This window comes from Phoxinus phoxinus, assembly GCF_949152265.1.
Source record: "Phoxinus phoxinus genome assembly, chromosome: 7".
Taxonomy (NCBI): Eukaryota; Metazoa; Chordata; class Actinopteri; order Cypriniformes; family Leuciscidae; genus Phoxinus; species Phoxinus phoxinus.
In genome coordinates, this window is record NC_136882.1 from 9,426,870 (window position 1) to 9,449,500 (window position 22,631).

The window sequence follows — 22,631 nt, forward strand, 5'->3', positions numbered from 1 at the left end:
AGTGTACAGGACAGTAGGCGAATGGCACGAGCCACCAGCGACAGTAGAATACTACAGCTCTACAGCCTTGTGGTGGCCTATCCGTGTTGAGGGCATGTTTCCGTATTGTTCAAATGTACTAAATTATTTTATTCCTCTGAAAGTCAAGTATCAAGTGACACAGAGCTATATTGCTGTTCATGACTTGCAGGCTGGAGAACAGATTGAGAGGATATATCATGTTATATGCTAAGCTATGCACGCATAGATGTTATGTGACTCCAAAACAGCCAGGTTGATGGCATTTTCCACAGCCTGATAGGGATCCATGAGTGATGATACAATGGTGTGTAGCCTGAATGCAGACCAATCAAGTCAATAAAAAAATTATTATCCAAATCAAGTTAAATCAAAATCAACTTGGAGTTGGAGCTTATCATAGATTTTAAAGACACATTCTACTTTCCATTTTCTGAAAAAAGAGGGTGTCTGGCAGGTATAGGCCTACTCAATGAGGAGTTGGTCGACTGGTAAATTGAGCAATGTCCAGGGATGAGGGCTATGAGGCTGTGAAACAACAGTGGTGGTGGACATCTGGCATGCAGCTTTATTATACTTTCAGACACTGGCTACGATCTTGTTGTCCTGTTTCCAACTCTGAGCCTATCACCACCCTTACTGACATGTTCACTTTTTTTTACATACATTGGTTTTGAATATATGAATAACAGATTCATGGCTTTTTATCAAAGCTCTAACCTGTCAAGTCCATCACAGCGTGCTAAATACTGCCAAGTGACACCAGGTCCCATGGACAATGAATGACTTTTGATGTATTTCACCAGTGCCACTTTAGCATCCTGAAGAGTTTTTATATGTGACAGTATACTGTAAAATGTAGATCTGCAATGAAGGCTACTAGGCAATTATGTACTTTATGCACTTCAATTACAATCACAAATAATTCACGACATTTTCAAATTCACATTCAAGTTTATTGTAGCTATTTCCAGTTGATAGAAATCTCTCTTTGTGTTCACATGTACCACAACACACATCCAACACACAAGAAAATTCAATAGAGCATTAATAAGCACCATATTGTCCTTTAAGTGCTGAAGTTGAGGTTGAAAAGTCACAGTCCAGAATGCATGAAACAGTCCATGTCCAACAGTCCATGCAGAGGGCCAATCCATTCAGTTGATATTGCATTGATACAGTGTACACACTCATGATTGTAGTATATGGAGTTTCAGTGCAAAATAATTTCACATTTAACAACACCTAATGTTGATAACTGAATTATCATAGGGTTAGTGCATATTTATCAAAACAAAACAGAGTGGTCTCCTTTCTAATCTTCTTCTGACTCTGGACTACTAAGGTCATATTCGTCATCAGTGTCCGTTCTGCATTCTGTGTCCTGTATCTGGAGGTCATCAACTATAGCACTATACGTGCTCACAGCTTGTTGGCATAAACTCTCCAGTGCAGAGGACCTCCGCATGAGGACACTTTTGAAACCAGCTGCAGCATCCTCTGACATGTCACCAAAACCTGTAACATACATAAACATAAGAATTACAAGTATTGTTCCAAAATTATAGCATGTAGAACCACATATGACAGAAATATATTTTTTTTTTTGGTTATTTGTTGCAAGAAAACTTAAACACAGAATACAAGGACATTTTATTGTCATATGCATATAGTTAATGGATGTAAAAAAATCATTGAAATTGCATGTGTTTGACATCGTATACTTTGCATAAATTGGGGGTATATATTGCAGTCGGGGAGGGAAGGGGGTTTGCAGAAGTCTGTGTGATGGGGGATGGAGCTATGTTGAGGTGAGGATAGGGCAAACAAAGTGTGAGGGTGGAGCAGAGTGGTATGACTAATATAGAAAAAACAAAACTTGTGGCTCTTTTCCACTGACTGATACCAGCTCCACTTGACTCTGGTACCAAGCACTTTTGGTTCCACCTCTTTTGCAGTTCCAACAATGATGTGTAGATAGCTCTGTGGTCATTGTTATAGCTAGCATCATAATGTTAACATTCTGAGCATGCCCCAGCAGCTTAGTGTTAGCACGACAGGGCGGCTGATAGAGTAAATATTGCAATCTCCCCAAAAACGTGTCTGTATTGTGATGAATTCAGAATACTGTTGAATTTATCTGTTCTGCTGTAGTGATTGCTGTTACAATCTTTTCCACGTTGGTGATTCTAGGATAGTTTACTTCAGTGTCGCTATAGCAACCAATTACATGAAATGGTACTTTTATGCAGTGAAAAACGAAACATTTGAAACCAAACCGAGTAGAGTCATGTTGAGGTGAGTTGAACTGGTACCAGTCAGTAGAAAAGGGACTATACATATGAGAAAAATAGTGAAAAAAAAAAAAAAAAAAAAAAAATTCAAAATTTTACTTACAGCCCATTCTGATGTTTTCTTTCAGCTTCTCCACTCCTTTTATCTCCTTACGGAGAGACGTGATGTGTTGAGACATCTCCTTCACCAAGATGCTCTGCTCCTCCTCAAGGCGTCTAATTAGCATCAATTGGTCAAAAAGAGCCCGTTTTAACCTGAAGGAGTGACCTTTAGGTAGAGGGAATTGATGGAAATATGAAAAAGTGATTTAGTATTTATGATGATTACTGTAAGTTATAAACCCAAACATACGAGAGAGAGAGAGAGAGAGAGAGAGAGAGAGAGAGATTTGCAATATCGTAGGCATTTTAGAGAACATGTGAGGACTACCATACCATCCTCACGTCTCTCCCAAGGCAGGATGTAGTCCTCTGTCAAATTTGAGGCCAACTCCTCGTCAACTGTATCCTCTGCAACAGCATTGTACAGCAGGATCTTTTGTTTCAGTTTTTTTTTTAATTCTCTTATTTTTCTTCTTTTTCTCTGTCTTGTCTGGTTGCTATCTGCAAAGTGAAATAAGAAAACTATCAGTTTTTGTTTGTTTGCATTTGCAATGTACCATTTGAATATCAGTCAACCAACCATGCTGACGATAGAGGTCCTGCTTCTTGCGTAGCAGTGCCACTATGATGCTCTCTATCTCAGCCCTGAGATCCTCTGTTGCTCCATGTTCCGTTGTGCTCCCTGGCTCTAAATACGTAACACAATTAAGCAATTGTTTCATTTAAAAATTACTGATCACCTTATGTAGTTCATATTTGAACAAAGTAATTAACAGTTGTATTTCTGAAAAGTCTGAGCACTGTGCATGATTTACCTGTGACTGCCCACTCCTGAACATCACACACCCACTGCTGTGCTGTTTGTTCAGTGATGCCATTCTTCTGGCGGAAATCACTGAAGCTGGCAGCTTCCAGCTTTGCCCTCTCGGAGATCTTTAAATCACACAAAAATAAAAAAATATCATGCAAGCTTTCAGACAATACCGGGATCAAGAAATTCCTTCACCTACAGTTTATAAATGAATGGATGAATAAGCTTATTACAGATAGATGCTCCAGCTCTGCTGTTTGTTGTTAAAATGTATGTTGTGTCAGGCAAGAGGACCATTGGGAAATGTCCTTACTTTGATGTATCTGCGGGCCAAGACTTTGTGAAGGTTCTCTGTCTTTTTTCTGTTCCACCCCATGGCCTGTTGAGTGAGCATATTCTCTCTCCCTGATAAAAAAAAAAAAAATCTGCATGCATGATTGGATCAATTTACATGAGAAAGACCATTGCAGTTAGACACGACCTAACACAACAATTACTTTAATGCAAGGAGAACGGGAATATTACATTTTAGAAGTCAGAAATACCTCATCACAGCATATGGTTTGTAATGTGTCATACCAACCTGCCTTTGTCATGTACTTTGTGACAAGAGCTGCCCTGGAGAGAAAGCTGTTTACCTAGATAAACAATACAGAAATTAATGTATTCCTATATAACATTACCAAATAAAAAATAAAACAAATAAACAAAAACATATGTATATGTGAACATATAGCCATACTTATTGTTTAACTATTATCTTATCGTCAACTAGCTCTCCACCTTAGAATGCCATGGAAACTAAAACACACCCTTTCAGCCATAGCCATAGACATAAAAATTGGAAAGATCAAGCCCAATTTTTCAAAGTTGGGAGCAACGCTGGATCTTGCCAATTGGGTCTACATTTTAAAACCTCACAATGGCATGCCAGGGCTGTGACAGTCGGCATTTTCATAGAATCCCATGAAACTTGATGATTTTGCACTGTCACCAGGCTGGTGTGTCAAATGGGGTCCTAAGTCAACCATGGCCTACTGGTTAGGGCCTTGGGCGTGTGACTTGTTCGAATGCCGACCAGGAGGAATGTGGTTGTTGTGGAAAGTGAAAGTGGGTGGGGAAAGTTGTTGAACATCGCAGTCCCGTCCACATCCACGACTAAGCTGCCTTTGAGCAAGGCACCAAACCCTTCTGCTCCCCGGGCGCCGCAACAGCTGACTGCCCACTGCTCTAGTGGTTAGGAGTTAGTGTGTTTCAACTCACTGTGTGCTGTGTATGTGCGTCTCTAATTCACGGATAGGTTAAATGCAGAGACTGAATTTCCCTAACAGGTTTAAAAGAGTATATATAATTGCAGTGCAGGGAACAAAGCTTGAAATAGTGATGCATCATGCATAAACCACCACTGACTTCACTTTTTACTCAGACATAATGTGTGTTGCAACTATAGTTCAGATTGTGCTCTGATGGTCATTCGAGCAAGCATAGATCTTTGTTTGATACCCTGATGTACTTTATCCTTGACCTTCACACGCTGCTTGTCTCTCACATAAATGTATCAGTGAAGTCTCCTATATCTACATAGTTACAATAATGTCGGTAATAACATACTTGCTCAACTTCCTCTCCAACAGTGTTCCCTGCTCCATCCTGATTCCTGCCGCCCCATCTCACCTGCAGCATAGAGTTGGAATAATTTCATACCATAACTTTACAAATCTAATGTTATGCAATCATGGATTATGTGCACATTAAAATCACTTTCACATTATAGGTGTCATATTTTATCTGCATAATATACTATACAATATATCATAATCACAGACTTACAACTTAGTATATTGCCACTAATACCAGGTTAAAATAATAAAAAACAATCATTGCTCGACTTTTCGCATTAGCTGCCTGCTGGCTACAGTTGCATCTGAATTTCAGTAATTTGAGGTGAGGTGAGGTACCTCGCATTTTGCTGTATGAGCTTTGGCATGCATCACACTGAGAAATGGCCTCATTTCCATCAGCGGTTGAAGATCTGATGATTCTTCAGACACTTTGCTTAGGTATGGCCAGTACCTAAAAAGAAGCACAGCATTAGTAGGCATTAACTAACACTTTGCCTGGCCATCAATATAAAACGACTGAAAAAAACAGGTACTTCTCATTTAATGTACAGTAGGTTGACCGAATTTCAATATGAAAGAGAAAAATTACCTGCAGACAACATCCATGCAGAAGAAAGTGACATTGGCCCTCTCTGACAATTCCCTCTGTAAAAACATTGGGTAGGCGAAGACCTCGCCACGGTAGTGGTTCAGTCCTCGCAGCAATATCCCGTGTCTGATACACAAGAGGACAATATGGTTAATGATCAATGTACACAATAAGACCTGTGGGAAAAAAAGCTAATCAAAACCCTCTATTCAAAGCTCACACACACACACACACACACACACACACACACACACACACACACACACACACACACACACTCTCTCTCTCTTTCTCCCCCCCACACACTCTCTCTCTTTCTCCCCCCCACACACATTTCCCCATCAAAATCTACATATGACTAACTGAGCTTTAAAACAATCTTCTTGGGGGGAAAAAACTGTTAAGGGGATTTACTTTAATAATAATTCAAGTGTAATTAAATATTAAATAATTAAAGTGATGAAGCCAATCAGTGTATGGGGATGATGAGGAGGCCATGATGGACAGAGGGATTTTTTAATGACCACAGAGAGTCAGGACCTCAGTTTAACATCTCATCTGAAAGACGGAAAGGACTTTTCTTCCCATAAGGAAATTAAACATGACTCTGATACATTTATCCACAAATTTGTTTCCACAGCGTGTGACAAGTGGCATCTGTACAATTGCACACTTCTGATCTACCCACATACCTGCAGACTGCCACTTGTACCCCCTCTTCATCTATTTTGGACAATGATTTTTTTGACGTCTCCCTACTCGCCCTGAACCTTGAAACGCCACATGTTCCACTGTTATCTGCCTGTAAAGTCAGATATCACTCGCGTCTTAACAAATAGAAAACAGAAAAGACACACAAACATAAGCAATGGATATACTGTCTTAATATGCAATATTAGACATACTCTTGTCATGCTGCTGCCTCTGATGTTGTTGAGAAAGGCTGATACCTCCTCATCTTTTGCAAGAAATAACCCCTTGTACAGAGAGTGTTCCTCATTCCTGTCCATTAAAATTGATCACAAAAAAATATCCTCTTTTAACTGACCAAACATTACTCTACATGCAACTATTTCTATGACAATGCTTTGATTTTGATATTGACATTAATGCCTGTGTAATATGAACATACCCCCTTGATTTTTTGAAGCGATAATGTTTGCGATTGCCATCGCAACACACTGCCAACATGTCTGGGTGACATGCTGGACAATAAAAGTCATTTACTTCACTCATCACCTCTTCTGTATGCTTGCAAAAACAATATTCGAAAAAACTTTTCTGGAACGTATCTGCACAGACATTCCCCGGCTATGACATAAAAAAAATTATTAGTGTTTACAGAAAATAAATATAACAATATTACAGACACAGTAATATTATTATGTGTTACAATGATTCAAGCAGATTTACCCTTCCAGCCTGAACAGAACGGTGCTCCAGTAGCTTTAAAAAGGCATGTCTTGACATTGAAGGAGCCGATACTTTAATGTGAGCAAAAGCATCGAAGACGTCAAAACTATATAGTGTCTGGCAGTTTGTTGTGCTTGGCCAGTAACGGTACCTAAGGAGCTCTTTCACCCCTGGGGTCCATTCCACAAGGCAGGTAGGGCAAATTTTACGGGGCAAACATACATCATATCGTCCTGTGAAAAAAGAGACACATTAAACATGTTTCACAGAATCAACTTTTTCCAACTCAACTGTCCATTATTCATTCACTGTAGTATTTGATATGGCATTAACATTTGGTAATTGGTATATTTCTCAAGAGAAAAGCTTTGCCTTGATTGCAATTGTTAACTTCTGCGGTACAACGAAACAAAAAGCAGGACTTTCCTAACTTACCATTCATGGTGACCACAGAAATATGCTTGCCAGAGGTGACCTCAATCTCATGGGTGCACTCACATATTGCCCTACATGCGGGCAATGGCAACTGACATACTGCAATGCAAAGAGTTTGTTACATTTTTCCTCAATCGAGAAGGTATATCACTTGTCATACCAGTGATTCAAAACCAACATCTACAAAATAGACAACTCTACCATGTCATTATCACTGTTTTCTTACTAATAGCACATTTCATAGTCAAAGCCAAATAAAAACCATTTCTTCTGTCAAAGAGTGATTCAAATTAAGAGTTTAAACCTTTTTACTAGTCAACAGAAATTGTTAATAAACACATACCCTGCTCACAAAAGTGAGGCTGGCCATTTTCACCCATCACCACAGCCTTTGTGGGGGAAATAGGCTCCAGGTAGCCATGGAAAAGTGCCTCCCTGCCGTGGAACACATTCTTTTTGTGAGCCTCCATGTCGCATCCTCCACATAGAAACTCCATGTCTAGTGGCACACAATCCAGGCACCTAATTACTGCCTCTCCAGTGCCGCACCTGTGGCATTTTTGGTTCACGTCTCTTTCAGCGGACAGTTTAGCATCGAGCAGCACTGGCCTTGCTGCTTTTGCCCTTGTATCAGCGTGTAGCTTCCGCTGTGCCCATGCTGTCTTTTCAGCTGCCACATTAACCTCAACTGAGTCAAGAGTGTCCCTCAACTCTTGAAGACGCGTTTCTGAAAATAAATAAATAACTGTTAAACAACCCTTCGATTGAGTGAAGGCACAATAGATAAAAATTACTTAATACTGAATGGTACGACAATAATTATGACTTAGAATCTGACTTTGACCAAGCCATACACGACAGTGTCCATTCAATGTTGGTTTAATGTACTGTAAATGGACTTGCTCATGGTATCACGAACCATTATATCACAATGGAATCACAAACAGTGTAATATGCTTCCGATAATAGACCAGTTTGAAATGAAGAGTTGGAGTGTCTATCACTTCCCAAACTAGGCAAGAATTAACTCCTCTGAAAAAGCACTGAGTGCAGAATTGAAAAAATCAGGCACATGTTCTGTCTACAACAACAAAATACAAACACAAACCACTTTTAATGTAGTTGTGTGGAGAATAAGTGTGAGAAATCAACAACAATGAATCAAGGAAAAGTTTACAAGGTCATTAGAAAAGTTGTTGATATGGAGGAATAGGAAATGTAGTCATAGGGATAATACAGACATACTCACCAAGACTTGCAGTCAGCTCTTCTTCTATCTGAGGGACTTCCTCAGACACTGTGTTCAATTGAACTTCGGAAGCTGTTAAGGCCAAAACACTTGGTTATCTATTCTATCAGGGTCTTAAAGCATCATATATTTTAGTCCAGTAAATTCACAAAATTCCATCATACATCTGGCTCAGTGAGCTCAAACCATCTTTTTACTCACCAACATTTAGATAATTATCGTTATTAAACTGACAACAGTGCTATAAACAACAAACCTAATGCACGGCGTTCTGCTTTTTGACGTCTCTTACGTCTGTTACTTGTGGCCGATGCGCTGGCGACTGCTTTCTTTCTCTTAGTCCTCTTTCTTTTTTGAGGGACATGGCTTTCCATTGCCATTGCAGCCTATATGAAAATACAATATTAATGTTTTCCGATAGAATATCAGACTAACTTATGGTTATGTTTGATGGACGCTTTTTTCCAAAGTAACTAACAATAAAAAAACACAAATCAAAAACTACAAAATATAAAATACTGCACAACTCCAATGTACATTAAATGTCTAGAACATCATACATCAACAGCAACCACAACAAACAAACAATATGTAATACCAATAGTGATTTTCATAGACATGGGTGTAAAGTTTATCAAAATTTCTCACCCTGGCCTCACGGAGAAGAGCCTTGCTTATTTCAGCAGCCATATGGCCCCTGGCCTCACTGGGATCTTCAAAGACTCTTGGGTTGTTTTCCGACATGATGCACGCACAGATACAATACAAAAATACAGACAATAATAGACACACAATACAGATATAAAGACAGATGTGTGTGTGTGTGTGTGTGTGTTTGAGAAAGAGAGGGGGGGGGGGGGGGGTGTTTGAGAGAGGGGGAGGGTGTTGGGAGAGAGAGAGAGAGAGAGAGAGTGAGAGAGAGAGAGAGAGAGAGAGAGAGAGAGACACTAGAGAGAAACAGAGTGAGAGAGACAGAGAGATTGAAAGAGTGGCTCTTAAAAGTGCCTTTGTTTTCTATGTAAGAGTCTATATAAAAGAGTTATGTAGAACAGCAAATAATCTGTAGAACAGACAAGAAAGCATCATTAAATATCTCTAAGGAAAAATATAATGTTTACATTAACTCACAAACATTGGACTACACACTGTTGAGCTCTATTGCAACACAACAAACACAAACTAATCTCCAGGATGAACGCGACACTGATACAAACATAATTGGGTTGCAATTTGCTTTGGTGGAGTGCGGGAATAAACAACAAAGGTGATGTAAATAAATAAGTAACGCAGGTTTGAGAGATACATACCGACCTGTAGAGGTGATAATCGCAATGACTGTAAAACCCGCGAAATTCTAGGATGCGCGCACGGAAGTGTGACGTCACGTGTCGCCGTCATGGCAACAGAATTCCGATTTAACAGTAATTTATTATTAGTCTTTATCGTGTTTTGTTTTCGTTGTCTGTATATGCCTATCTGTCAATTCAGTAAACATTTTTTTGTTTGTAAATTAGTCCAAATAGTATTGATGATGGATGGGGAGTTTGATTGATCAAGCCTGCCTCTTGTGATCCGGTTATCCGTGTGTCCACCACGAAAGAATCCGTGGTGCCATCACAGAATTTGACAAAAAGCAAAAGGTTATACAAACTGATCAAGGGAGAAAATGTTCACAGTTTAATAAGGCTAACGTTGCATCGCAAACACAGACAACTTGAATAGCCTACTTAAAGTGTCAAAATCAGCAATAGGTAATATCGTCCAGTGAATATGAAACAATCTGTGGCGACCACTGAATATTCCGTGGTCCCGTCACAGAATTTGCCAATAAGCAAAAGGCTAGAAACTGATCAGGGGAGATAAGAGGTTCACAGTTTAATGAGGCTATATTTGCATCACAAACACAGACAACTTGAATAGCCTACTTTAAGTGTCAAAATCACTCAGCAATAGGCAATATCGTCCAGTGAACGTGAAACAATCTGTGGCGACCACTGAATATTCCGTGGTACCGTCACGGAAGAATTCCGTGGTCCCGTCACGGAAGAATTCCGTGGTCCCGTCACGGAAGAATCCGTGGTGCCATCATAGAATTTGCCAATAAGCAAAAGGCTAGAAACTGATCATGGGAGATACGAGGTTCACAGTTTAATTTGGCTACATTGCATCGCAAACACAGACAACTTGAATAGCCTACTTTAGGTGTCAAAATTTAGGCAATATCGTCCAGTGAATATGAAACAATCTGTGGCGACCACTGAATATTCCGTGGTACCGTCACGGAAGAATCCGTGGTGCCATCACAGAATTTGTAAATAGCAAAAGGCTAGAAACTGATCATGGGAGATACGAGGTTCACAGTTTAATTTGGCTACATTGCATCGCAAACACAGACAACTTGAATAGCCTACTTTAAGTGTCAAAATCAGCAATAGACAATATCGTCCAGTGAACGTGAAACAATGGCGATCACTGAATATTCCGTGGTCCCGTCACGGAATTAAGGGTGACCAGAAGTTATCCTAGCGATCAAACGACGACAGAACAATACAATATCAAGTTAAAATCACTTTAAAACTAAATATTTAAAGTAAAGTACTTTAAGCAAACTCAGAATATTTAAAGCGATACCTTTCTAAATTATAAAACGACGTCAATTGGGGGAGCGCAAGTGTTGTAACAGTCCGTGTGTGGACCACGGATGCTGCTGTCATTGACTTACAATAGGCATCACATCCGTGGGCATATCACGGAATTTTCGTCGATTCCGTGAAACTGACACAGATTTTGAGTTAAGGGGCCGTGTTCATTTCACGGAATTCTGTGAGATCAGGTTGACATACTTCTATAGGAATACCAAACACAAGTCATTTCAAGCGTATGATATATTGTTTGTGAACTTTTAAATACTATACTTTTAGAAAATTTCTTTAGAAGTATGCATTAACACTTGAGCCATTACTAGTTAGTTAACATGATCTTCACTTTAGAATACGGATCCAAATAATTAGTAGTTCCTATAGAGGTATGTAGTAACACTTGAGTCATTACTAGTTAGTTAACATGATCTTCACTTTAGAATACGGATCCAAATAATTAATAATTCCTATAGAAGTATGCATTAACACTTGAGTCATTGAGCCAACCCGAATGGGTAGAATCATCTAATCATTCACAGGATATATATATACACATACATATTTTTATATATATATATATATATATATATATATATATATATATATATATATATACACATACATATTTATACATATATATATATATATATATATATATATATATATATAAATATGTATGTGTATATATATATATATATATATATATATATATCTACATATGAGCAAAGAGACATACATAAATACACTTTTGAGAAGTAGGTTAAATAATAAAATAACTGGTATTTGGATGGCCGATGACTCAGTATGTTCCAGTACTCACCATGATGAGTCTAGTTATTCAAAGCCAGTGTAACAAGGGCCCTCAACGTAGGTTGGAGCAATGGACCAGTTTCTAGGTCGGTGGAGAACAGAATATTGGCAGTAAATGAATCACAGACATCAAGTAAGGAAATTATTTGTAATTGTAAATTGAATGGTCACAAACATAAAGTGGAACAGAATTTTAAACAACAACAACAATAATAAAACAAATAAAATGATACACAAATGATAAATTCTCTGTTGTCTTTGGGTTTTCTTATCTTATTCCTTTAAGATTTAAATTTCTTTCTTTTTTTCTTCTTTAAAACTATTTAATCAATGTTATCTATTTTATCTCTGTTTACATATATCTTTAGTAAGACTTTTATTAGATTGTTCTGTATTTTTGGACAGGTCCCTGTCTTTCTTTTTATACTTTTAGAGTTTAGGATTCTTATTCTATTTTGCTTTTAGTGTTATAATTTCCTATACCGTGTTAGACAAACCAAATAATCCCTTAAACAAAAATAAAATGGTGTATAACCACAATTTGACCAACTGAAACTTCTTTTCACAATGAAATGGTAAAAGGAAATTCAATATTTACATGTGACCCACATTCAATAACATTCAATAAACAACACTCTTGTTTTAACTCTTTGTGTAAATTGTCTCTTGAATAACGTCCAGAAAAATCCTTTAAGGCATCCAGTGGGTAAGTGCACAATCAGTTCAATCCTACCAGTTCGAAGAAGTGGTCCAAACAGAAAAGAAAAGTCCTCCTAATTGAAGAAGGTGATGTCTCTGGCGCAACTAAAACCTTGTGATACAGCAAAAGTGTCTTTTCCCCAGGCTCAGAAATCAGCATTCAATTTTGGTGGCTCGCCATCTCAAATCCATGAGAGAATTTTTCCAATGAAGCAATAAACCTGACCAAATCCCGAGTTTCAGTTTTTTTTTAAACACCCGCTTCAGATTCAAAGGAGCTTCACAATCGGCTAGAATCCGCACTTAAATCAGCAATCACCATTCTTATTAATCCTTTCTGCATCACTCTCATCTCGTGTTCAGCGCGTCTCTCATCTCGTGTTCAGCGCGTCTCTCGCACTTCCGTGCGTCATCTGCTGACGTCATACGCAACTCGTGTACGTGTATTATCACATGTTCGGTGCTAGATTATAATGCATATTATTTTTATTTATACTTATTTAATTCACAATGTATATGAATAGATCGTTTCAACTTTTTAATTAAAAGTTTAACTATTAGAATATACAATTATATTATTTATTTAGCACCATTTTTAACATGGGTTACACCCTCCCCTCTTTAAATCCACGCAAGTCCCTTTGCGTTGTGATGATGCCTTCTAATCAGTGTTAAGGCCTATTTCTTAGGGTGTTTAACCGATCTGGGTTGCTCTGTTAATGTTTCAATGAAAGCTGTGTTCAACCCTTGCAGAAGAGATTGAATAATAGATACCATGGGATTTCCCAACTCAGGGTAAGTCAATCTTTTGGATCTTTGTCTCACTCTTTTGGACTTCCTTACTCTACTTTCAGCTTCACATTCATCTGACTCTGTATCTTCTTTAGGTGTTGCAGATTCAACTGGATCCACTCTGTCTCCTTCCACTGGAATATGAGGTATGGCTTTTTGATTTTTTTCTGTGTTAGTGTTAGTTTCATTCACCATTCTGGAATTTGCAGGAGCATTCAAACTTTGTTGCTCTGTTTCAGACAGACATATTCTCTCTTCCAACATTTCCCTTTCAGGTATCACACCACTGTGCACGGAGGCTGGTCCAGAAGAAGACTGAGTTTCAGGTAAGTATGCTGGTTCAGGTAAGTATTCTTCATGTGTACCTTCAATGATGTTGGCACTGGCAAGGTTTGAATCAGGTTGCATCTGGGTAACAGGTTCAACATTTCTGACAGGAATTTTTCCTGATGTTCTCACAATGTCAAACTCCTTAACGAATCTCACTGGAGTGGTTTTGGAATTGGGCTCAATTTCTTGCACCAGATAATCATCGTCCTCTTCCTCATAATCCAGACATTGCTCTGAACTCTCTGGTTCTTCCTCATTTACTTCTCTCGGAACTGTTCTCCCTCTTTGTGACTTAAGTACCATTTTCTCTTCCTCCACAGAGGGTGACAAGAAACCACAAGGCAATAATAAGTCCCTATGGAGCGTCCGCAAAGGTCCTTCCTTTCCTTCTGGTTTCACGGTGTAAACAGGAAGCTCACCAGCACGGTTCACCACAATGTATACTTCAGAGTCCCATTTATCAGCCAATTTGTGCTTCCCTCTGAGACGCACATTTCTGACAAGAATTCGATCACCCTCATCAAGTGAAGACTCTGTCACTCTTTTGTCATACCGTGACTCCCCATTTCAGGGCCAAGAACTCGAGCTTATGAGCAGGGTAACGAGCCTCACTCCTTGAAAGCCCCCGGCTGGCAAAAGCAATTGCTCGCAGTTCTCCCCCTTGCTGCTGGTAAAGTGCGACACCTAGCCCGGTGGTGCTAGCATCGGTGTGCAACTCGTATGGCAGTGTGGGGTCAGCAAATCCCAATACGGGTGCTGTGGTGAGTTTCTCTATGAGCGTGTCAAAAGCCTGCTGACAACTTTCTGTCCATCTTCCTCCAAAAGGCACTTTAGGACTCAGGTAGGACGTTATCTTGCTCTTGCCTTTACAGTTCTTGCGGAGCGGTGGATATCCGACAGTCAAGTAATTTAGTGGCTTTGCGATCTTGGAGTAATCTCGGATGAAACGGCGATAATAGCCAGAAAACCCCAAGAAGGAACGTAATTCTTTGAGAGTTTTAGGACTTGGCCAGGTTTTTAATAGTCTCTATTTTTTGAGGATCGGTTTCCACGCCATTCTGTGACACAATATGTCCTAAATACCTAACAGATGTCTGGAGAAATTTACACTTCTCTACTGAAAGCTTCAATCCATACTCTTTCAAGCGATTTAGGACATGCAAAAGGCGGATTTCATGTTCTTCTAGTGTCTCAGAAAATATGATTAAATCATCCAAGAATACCAGAACTTCAGTGAGGTTAATATCGCCCATACACTTCTCCATAAGGCGTTGAAATGTACTGGGAGCATTCGTTATCCCCTGAGGCATTCGATTGAACTCCCAGAACCCAAGAGGACAAACGAAAGCGGTTTTGGGCTTATCCTTTTCCTCAACTTCAATCTGATAATAGCCAGACTTAAGATCGAGCACTGAAAACCACTTAGATCCACGGAGTGCCGAAAAGGCTTCTTCAAGATTCGGCAGTGCATATGCATCCTTTATGGTCTGTGTGTTCAATTTACGGTAGTCGATACACAGCCTCACATCGCCGTTCTTCTTTTTTACAACCACAATGGGTGACGAAAAGGATGATTCCGATTCCCGGATGATTCCAGCCTCAAGCAACTCTTCCAGATGTCGACGAACTGCTTCGAAGTCATCAGGATGTATGGGTCGGGCCCTGTGCTTAAAAGGAGTATTGTCGTGTAGCTTGATGCTGTGCTTCACCTTGTCAGTTCGCCCAACATCGAAATCATGCATAGCAAAAACTTCTGACATGTCCCTTAACTTCTGGGAAATCCTCTCCTTCCATTCTTTGGTTAGTGGAGAGTCGCCGAAGTCAAAGCAGAGTTCCTTAGTAGATTTCTCTTCTCCATTGGAGGACACGTCACCCTTCGGAGTGCTCTTACTTGAAATTACTCTCTGTATGGCATGGACTTCCGCAATTACACTCTTTCCAGGAATGGTGATATCATGCTCAGTCTCATTTTTAAGCACTACAGAGACTTTACGAGATGGATGCTTAGGTAAGTCAAGAAGACAGCTTGCAACTAACAGTCCTCCAGGAACAGAGGAATGAGAGGGGGGTTCCATGACTACCCACCTATCCGTCACTTGTCCTTTTACACTCACAACTCCCTCCATTACAAGATTCTGCCCTGCAGGTACGATAGTGGCATCAGCGGTGGGGAGTCTGACAACTCCTACATTACTGTTTACTCTCTGATTCCGTCGATATTCAATCGTTCTCACTACTGCCTTATAACCAAATGGAATGAATTTGCAGACAGTGTTATTGGCTTCAAGATGCTTCCCATATGCCAAGTCTAAAGTATTGGTACCTATGAGCACTTTTGGCTGAGCAGTACCACTTGTATCAGGAATAACCAGCGCAAGCGTTGACACTTCTACAGTACTCCCAAGAAAATCCTCAGGGAACTTGACCCTCATTTCTACATACCCCAAATAGGGTACTACCTGTCCATTCGCAGCCTCCACTTCCAGCAGATTCTCCAAAGGGATTATACTTAGTTCAGGCAGAGTTTGCTCATGATAGGATTTTGAGATTGTCGTCACTTGCGACCCTGTGTCCAGGAGGCAGGAACATAGTTTCCCTTCTATGTACACTTGAGCTGTACACTTGGCCCCTATCAGCCCCTTTGGGAGGCTGGCCAATGGACCTCTGATGTCGGAAAACTCTGAACTACCCCTTCTTCCTGTGGATCTTTTGAGACTAGTTTTGCATATGGTAGCCCTTGTACGTCTCGCTACAGGGGCTAATTCCAGTTTAAAGACTGTGAGGCCCCTTGGCACTGTTGGCGGTCCCACAGACTCTGCCGTTCCCTCAGCTGCTTCCGTTTCTCATTCACTAAAGATGGGTTTGCATCGTTCTCGCAACCAGACACGATATGTCCATCTTTGCCACAGCGGAAACAATAACCTGGCTTAGGTCTATCTAGGGACGTTGGGACAACAGCTGAAACAGTGGGCTTAAAGTAAGCCTGTTTGGTCTCACGGTCTTTTTGCTTTTGAGGCTTTTGGGATCCAAGCTTTGTGAACTGACTCTGAAGTTCTGCAATCTGTTTCTTCAAGTGGAGCACATCATCACTCTCCGTCTGTTTGGCTTTCTGCTTACTGAGCTGATTTTGAAGTTTTGTAACTTGCCGTCTTAGTTCTGCAATCTCTCTCCCCTCTGATGCCGCACTATTATCCAAGTCAAAAGAGCTTGTGGATACAACATTTGAGCTGACTTTATGTCGATGCACATTCAGATGCTGACGCATACGGCTCTCTTTGGCAAAATGTCGATTTTCTTCACTGCGCAACTGCAGAAGCAGTTCAGAAAATGAAGGTGGACTCTCTCGTTTAGCCTCGAGCTGGAGGTTTGTTATCAACGCATCATTCCAACAGCCTCGACAGAACTGTTTCAAGAGCTGTTTATCAGCCTCAGCATTGGAAACGGCACCTCTTTTTATTGCTTTTAAGAGAGCTGCTTGTAAGCGCTGTAGGTACAAGGAAGGCTTTTCACCTGTATTTTGCAATGTGTTCAAGAATCTAGCAAAAAGATCATCTCCGTCCTCAACTGCATCAAAAGCGGAATCCAGAATGTCAAGGGTATGCATTAGGTAGAGCTGTGGCACCCAGATGCCTCACAATTTCCGATGCTGGAGGTAATAAACTGTCTAATATTTTCCTGGATCGGTGCAAATCGGAAAGAGAAGGATCTTGGAGAATCAGTTCAACACTCCCTCTCCAGGCATCATAATCAACTTCAGTGGTTGGACGTGGAATTTTCCCAGAGAACACTCTAAGTCTGAAAGGTGCATGCATGTGGGAAGTTCCCTCATTCTTTATAAGATGTTCGACTACCACACGCTGGATCTCAGGTGGATTTACATCAGCCACATCGAAAGCTGCCATTTTCTTTTCAAAGACCACTGAACGTACGGTCTCCGGGCTTTGACAACCTTCTGCACTTTTCCCTTCCTTGAATGAGGTAAGAGGATCATGTGTGGGAGTGCCAGTCCCCAAGGAAATCTTTGGTTCGTGGCAGCTCTTTGGCAGCTCAGCAAAGTAACAGGCGGTAGCTTGCTTGGTTGCTGCTGGCAAGTAGGCACTTGACAAGAGTGATATGACATAAGAGACATTATGAGAGCTTTTGAAAGTGTAAGGTAACACTGGCTCAAGAGTTACAAGGGCAGAACAGCTTTCATATTCTACAATAACGTCTCTGTGAAAAGGTGACTTTGGGTCATCTACTCTCAGATGTCTACTAACGTGTCCGTGCTTATTTAGAAATTCAACCAAGTCTTCTCCACACTCTGTGTCAGTCAACCCACGAACTATCACGGAGTTTGCAACTTTAACATTCTCAGTTTCAACGATATCCATGTTTCTAAGGACTAACGTGATCTCAAATTTGTATAATCTGATTTCTCTTTTTGTTTTGTTTTAGGAACCCGTTCAGGATATATTTACTACCACTGTTCTCCTGGCTGGCTCGCCAAGATTTATGTAACAAGGGCCCTCAACGTAGGTTGGAGCAATGGACCAGTTTCTAGGTCGGTGGAGAACAGAATATTGGCAGTAAATGAATCACAGACATCAAGTAAGGAAAGTATTTGTAATTGTAAATTGAATGGTCACAAAAATAAAATGGTGTATAACCACAATTTGACCAACTGAAACTTCTTTTCACAATGAAATGGTAAAAGGAAATTCAATATTTACATGTGACCCACATTCAATAACATTCAATAAACAACACTCTTGTTTTAACTCTTTGTGTGAATTGTCTCTTGAATAACGTCCAGAAAAATCCTTTAAGGCATCCAGTGGGTAAGTGCACAATCAGTTCAATCCTACCAGTTCGAAGAAGTGGTCCAAACAGAAAAGAAAAGTCCTCCTAATTGAAGAAGGTGATGTCTCTGGCGCAACTAAAACCTTGTGATACAGCAAAAGTGTCTTTTCCCCAGGCTCAGAAATCAGCATTCAATTTTGGTGGCTCGCCATCTCAAATCCATGAGAGAATTTTTCCAATGAAGCAATAAACCTGACCAAATCCCGAGTTTCAGTTTTTTTTTAAACACCCACTTCAGATTCAAAGGAGCTTCACAATCGGCTAGAATCCGCACTTAAATCAGCAATCACCATTCTTATTAATCCTTTCTGCATCACTCATCTCGTGTTCAGCGCGTCTCTCATCTCGTGTTCAGCGCGTCTCTCGCACTTCTGTGCGTCATCTGCTGACGTCATACGCAACTCGTGTACGTGTATTATCACATGTTCGGTGCTAGATTATAATGCATTTATTTTTATTTATACTTATTTAATTCACAATGTATATGAATAGATCGTTTCAACTTTTTAATTAAAAGTTTAACTATTAGAATATACAATTATATTATTTATTTAGCACCATTTTTAACATGGGTTACACCAGTCCAGAGGAATGCCGGAAAATCGGCCACAGGGTAAGTGTTCCAGACATGTGCATTTATAAAAACAATTCTTAAAAATTATTTAGTTTATGAATAGTTCTCTAAAAGACAGCAGTGCATAGGCTAATTATGGACAGCTTTCCCAAATCATAAGTCTGCTACGCTATTATATATTTATAATTAGTGTACAGTATCTAGCAGTAATGTTAATCTAGTGCTAGTAATTTTTCCTGCATTAGTTAAGTTTTGCATGAATTGTGAATTTTTTTCATTATTTCTCTGGGAAGTATTGAAAAATAGTAGTTATTGATTAGTTATTAGTGAACTACCACTTAAATCTGTAAAAAATTCAGTAGTTCTCTGGGAAGTATTAAAAAAATAGTAGTTATTGATTAGTTAATAGTGAACTACCACTTAAATCTGTGTGCTATTAAATACTAATTCGTTAATCAGAGTTACTTGTTAGAATGGCCTGAATGAATGAACGGCACATGCTGTTGTTTACTCCAGTTCGCGCGTTCCTCTGTTTGAATGAATGAACGGCACATGATGTTGTTTACTCCAGTTCGCGCGTTTCTGTGTTTGAATGAATGAACGGCACATGCTGTTGTTTACTCCAGTTCGCGCGTTTCTGTGTTTGAATGAATGAACGGCACATGATGTTGTTTACTCCAGTTCGCGCGTTTCTGTGTTTGAATGAATGAACGGCACATGCTGTTGTTTACTCCAGTTCGCGCGTTTCTGTGTTTGAATGAATGAACGGCACATGCTGTTGTTTACTCCAGTTCGCGCGTTTCTGTGTTTGAATGAATGAACGGCACATGCTGTTGTTTACTCCAGTTCGCGCGTTTCTGTGTTTGATGAATGAACGGCACATGTGCATGTTGTTGTTTACTAGCCTACAGCTCGCGCGTTTCTGTGTTTGAATGAATGAACGGCACATGTGCATGTTGTTGTTTAGCTACTAGCCTACAGCTCGCGCGTCTGTGTGTGAATGAAACTATCTATATTGCCTACTGAGATGAGTAAAAATCGACTGAATACGTTGAAATAAAATGTCTTTGTATAAGCAACATTTTAAACTGCAAATTAACATTTATGCCCTAATATAGGCTATATTATAAAAGACGATGTTACAGACGAAATATGAAAGACAACATTTCGTTTTGGATAGATTATAAAGTTTGTACTGCCACATCAAAACCTAATTTCCAAGGTGCAAACAAAATCTTAAAAGGTCAATATAAGCCTTCTCTTTAAATTATTTTTGTTTTTTATTAGTGACAAATTTGGGGAGAGGATAGCCTACATAATCCAAAACTTTCTGAAAATACGAATAATAATTAACTGCACAATTACTAGAAATGTTTACCTTGGATATTATACAATTTGCAAGCATAGGCCTACACAGTTTGTGGAAAAATACACTTTTTTTTCAAGATGTTTCCAACTCTGAACCAATTCTGTAGTAATATATATATATATGTGTGTGTGTATGTATGTATGTATGTATATATATATATATATATGTATGTATGTGTGTGTGTGTGTGTGTGTGTATATGTATGTATGTATGTATATATGTGTGTGTGTTGTCTTTGCATTCTGTGTGGTTCAGTGACACCTAAGGCTCATTAGTATGCAGCATTAGCAGGTCTTCTTTGTCTCCAGGTGTGAATGAGGACATTATTCATGACCTTGTTGGATCATTCACGCCCCCCTGCATATTGCCTTTCCAAACAAAAAGTGTCTTACAAAATTTAAATCAATCTATTGTTTAATGTGAACGATTAGCCCGGATGATTTTCAGATCATTTTGAAGTAAATACTCTAGCCGACAAGATCCATTAGTCAAAAGTATTGTGGGAATATGTGAAGTTGGTCGTTTGTGGTCTTATATCAGAACATTTAAGTTTGAGTTTTTTGAATAACCACGCATAAATAATATTCTCTCAAAAATGCAAACATGTACATACATGTTGCTCACATATTATGATAGTCATGTTCGTGCTAAATAGAGTGTAATTACACCTTTGCCATTAATATGTTTATAAGCAACTGAAAAAAATACAAATATCAGGTCATGTCAAAACATCTCAAGGACCCCAAAAACACCTTAGACTCCAGAGGGTTAACTGTAGTTACTAGATTGTTAACATTGTGTTACTCATTTGTTCCTGTGTAGTTATTCATTAACGAAGTATCTGTATTTTAAAGTGTTACCGCTTTTATTAAATCAATTTTGTCCCCACATGTGACCAGATATATGTATGTGTGTATGTAAGTGCGTGTTCTAAGGCATGTATTTGAAAGGTGTGAAAATTTCCTTTTGGACATTTTTATTTGGACATTTTATTTGTTTTTCATGTATCTTAGCTTAACATCAGCCTGCCCAGGGACTACGGGTGAAAATTAGCTCTTGAGCAAAAACCCGGTACAATGCATCTCTCCCTTTGAGGTTAATGTTTATTGTACGCTGTCCCTGTTTCTCTAAATAAATAAATAAATAAAACAAAATGAGTCAATTACAGGCCGATCTCAAATCTGCCTTTTCTGTCAAAGATATTAGAAAAAGCAGTACAACTGTGTTTCTTTCTCGAAAGAAATGATATCTGCGAGGATTTTCAGTCCGGATTTAGACCGTACCATAGTACCGAGACAGCTCTCGTTAGAGTCACAAATGATTTGCTCTTATCATCCGATCGTGGTTGTATCTCTCTATTAGTGTTACTTGATCTTAGTGCTGCATTTGACACCATTGACCCCAACATCCTTTTAAATAGACTCGAACATTATGTTGGCATTAGTGGAATTGCACTAGCATGGTTTAAATCATACTTATCTGACCGTTATCAGTTTGTAGCAGCAAATGAAGAGATGTCTTATCAATCACAAGTTCAGTATGGCGTACCACAAGGCTCAGTACTAGAACCGCTGCTGTTCACTCTGTACATGCTACCATTTGGAGATATCATTAGGAAACATGGAATTAGCTTTCACTGTTATGCCGACGATACTCAGCTGTATGTTTCTTCAAAACTGACCAATTCACAAAATTAATGGAATACATAGCTGATATATAAAAATTGGATGACTAGTTATTTCCTACTACTAAATTCTGAAAAAACAGAGATTCTAATTATTGGACAAAAAACTTCCACACGTAATAACCTAGAAAACTGTCTAACACTTGATGGCTGCTCTGTTAAGTCTTCGTCGTCGGTTAGGAACCTGGGTGTGCTCTTTGATACCAAACTTTCATTTGAAAGTCATGTGTCTAGTATCTGTAAAACCACATTTTTCCATCTTAAAAATATATCTAAATTACACCATATGCGCTCATTGACAAATGCGGAACAATTAGTTCATGCGTTTATGACCTCAAGGTTAGATTATTGTAATGCTC

The 22,631-nt window shown here is 39.3% G+C and overlaps 1 protein-coding gene across 2 annotated transcripts; it reads right to left on the bottom strand.

Moving 5' to 3' along the window:
* Window positions 1-956: 956 nt before the first annotated feature.
* Window positions 957-13,077, bottom strand: LOC307001843 (uncharacterized protein). 2 transcript variants are annotated; one of them, XM_079618845.1, is made up of 20 exons: window positions 11,993-13,077; window positions 9,182-9,257; window positions 8,790-8,919; window positions 8,534-8,605; window positions 7,628-8,011; window positions 7,285-7,383; window positions 6,850-7,082; window positions 6,569-6,747; window positions 6,342-6,438; window positions 6,129-6,238; window positions 5,437-5,562; window positions 5,184-5,298; window positions 4,837-4,899; window positions 3,809-3,863; window positions 3,539-3,630; window positions 3,230-3,347; window positions 2,995-3,102; window positions 2,748-2,915; window positions 2,416-2,580; window positions 957-1,536 (listed from the first exon to the last, which is right to left on the bottom strand). In XM_079618845.1, the coding sequence occupies exons 2-20, from the start codon at window positions 9,221-9,223 to the stop codon at window positions 1,334-1,336; spliced, it is 2,559 nt and encodes an 852-aa protein (XP_079474971.1). In that variant the 5' UTR covers window positions 9,224-9,257; window positions 11,993-13,077; the 3' UTR covers window positions 957-1,333. The 2 variants fall into 2 exon arrangements, with proteins under 2 accessions (XP_079474971.1, XP_079474970.1); XM_079618844.1 differs by lacking the exon at window positions 11,993-13,077 and having other exon boundaries at window positions 9,182-9,304.
* Window positions 13,078-22,631: the final 9,554 nt, after the last annotated feature.

What these genes read in the sequence shown, in the direction of transcription:
- LOC307001843 (XM_079618844.1), bottom strand. Translation starts at nt 9,277, where the DNA reads ATGTCGGAAAACAACCCAAGAGTCTTTGAAGATCCCAGTGAGGCCAGG. An exon ending in GAGGCAGCAGCATGACAAGA is followed by an intron (nt 6,239 to 6,341) that starts GTATGTCTAATA and finishes CTGACTTTACAG; the next exon opens with GCAGATAACAGTGGAACATG. An exon ending in TTGGAGAGGAAGTTGAGCAA is followed by an intron (nt 3,864 to 4,836) that starts GTATGTTATTAC and finishes TTGTTTATCTAG; the next exon opens with GTAAACAGCTTTCTCTCCAG.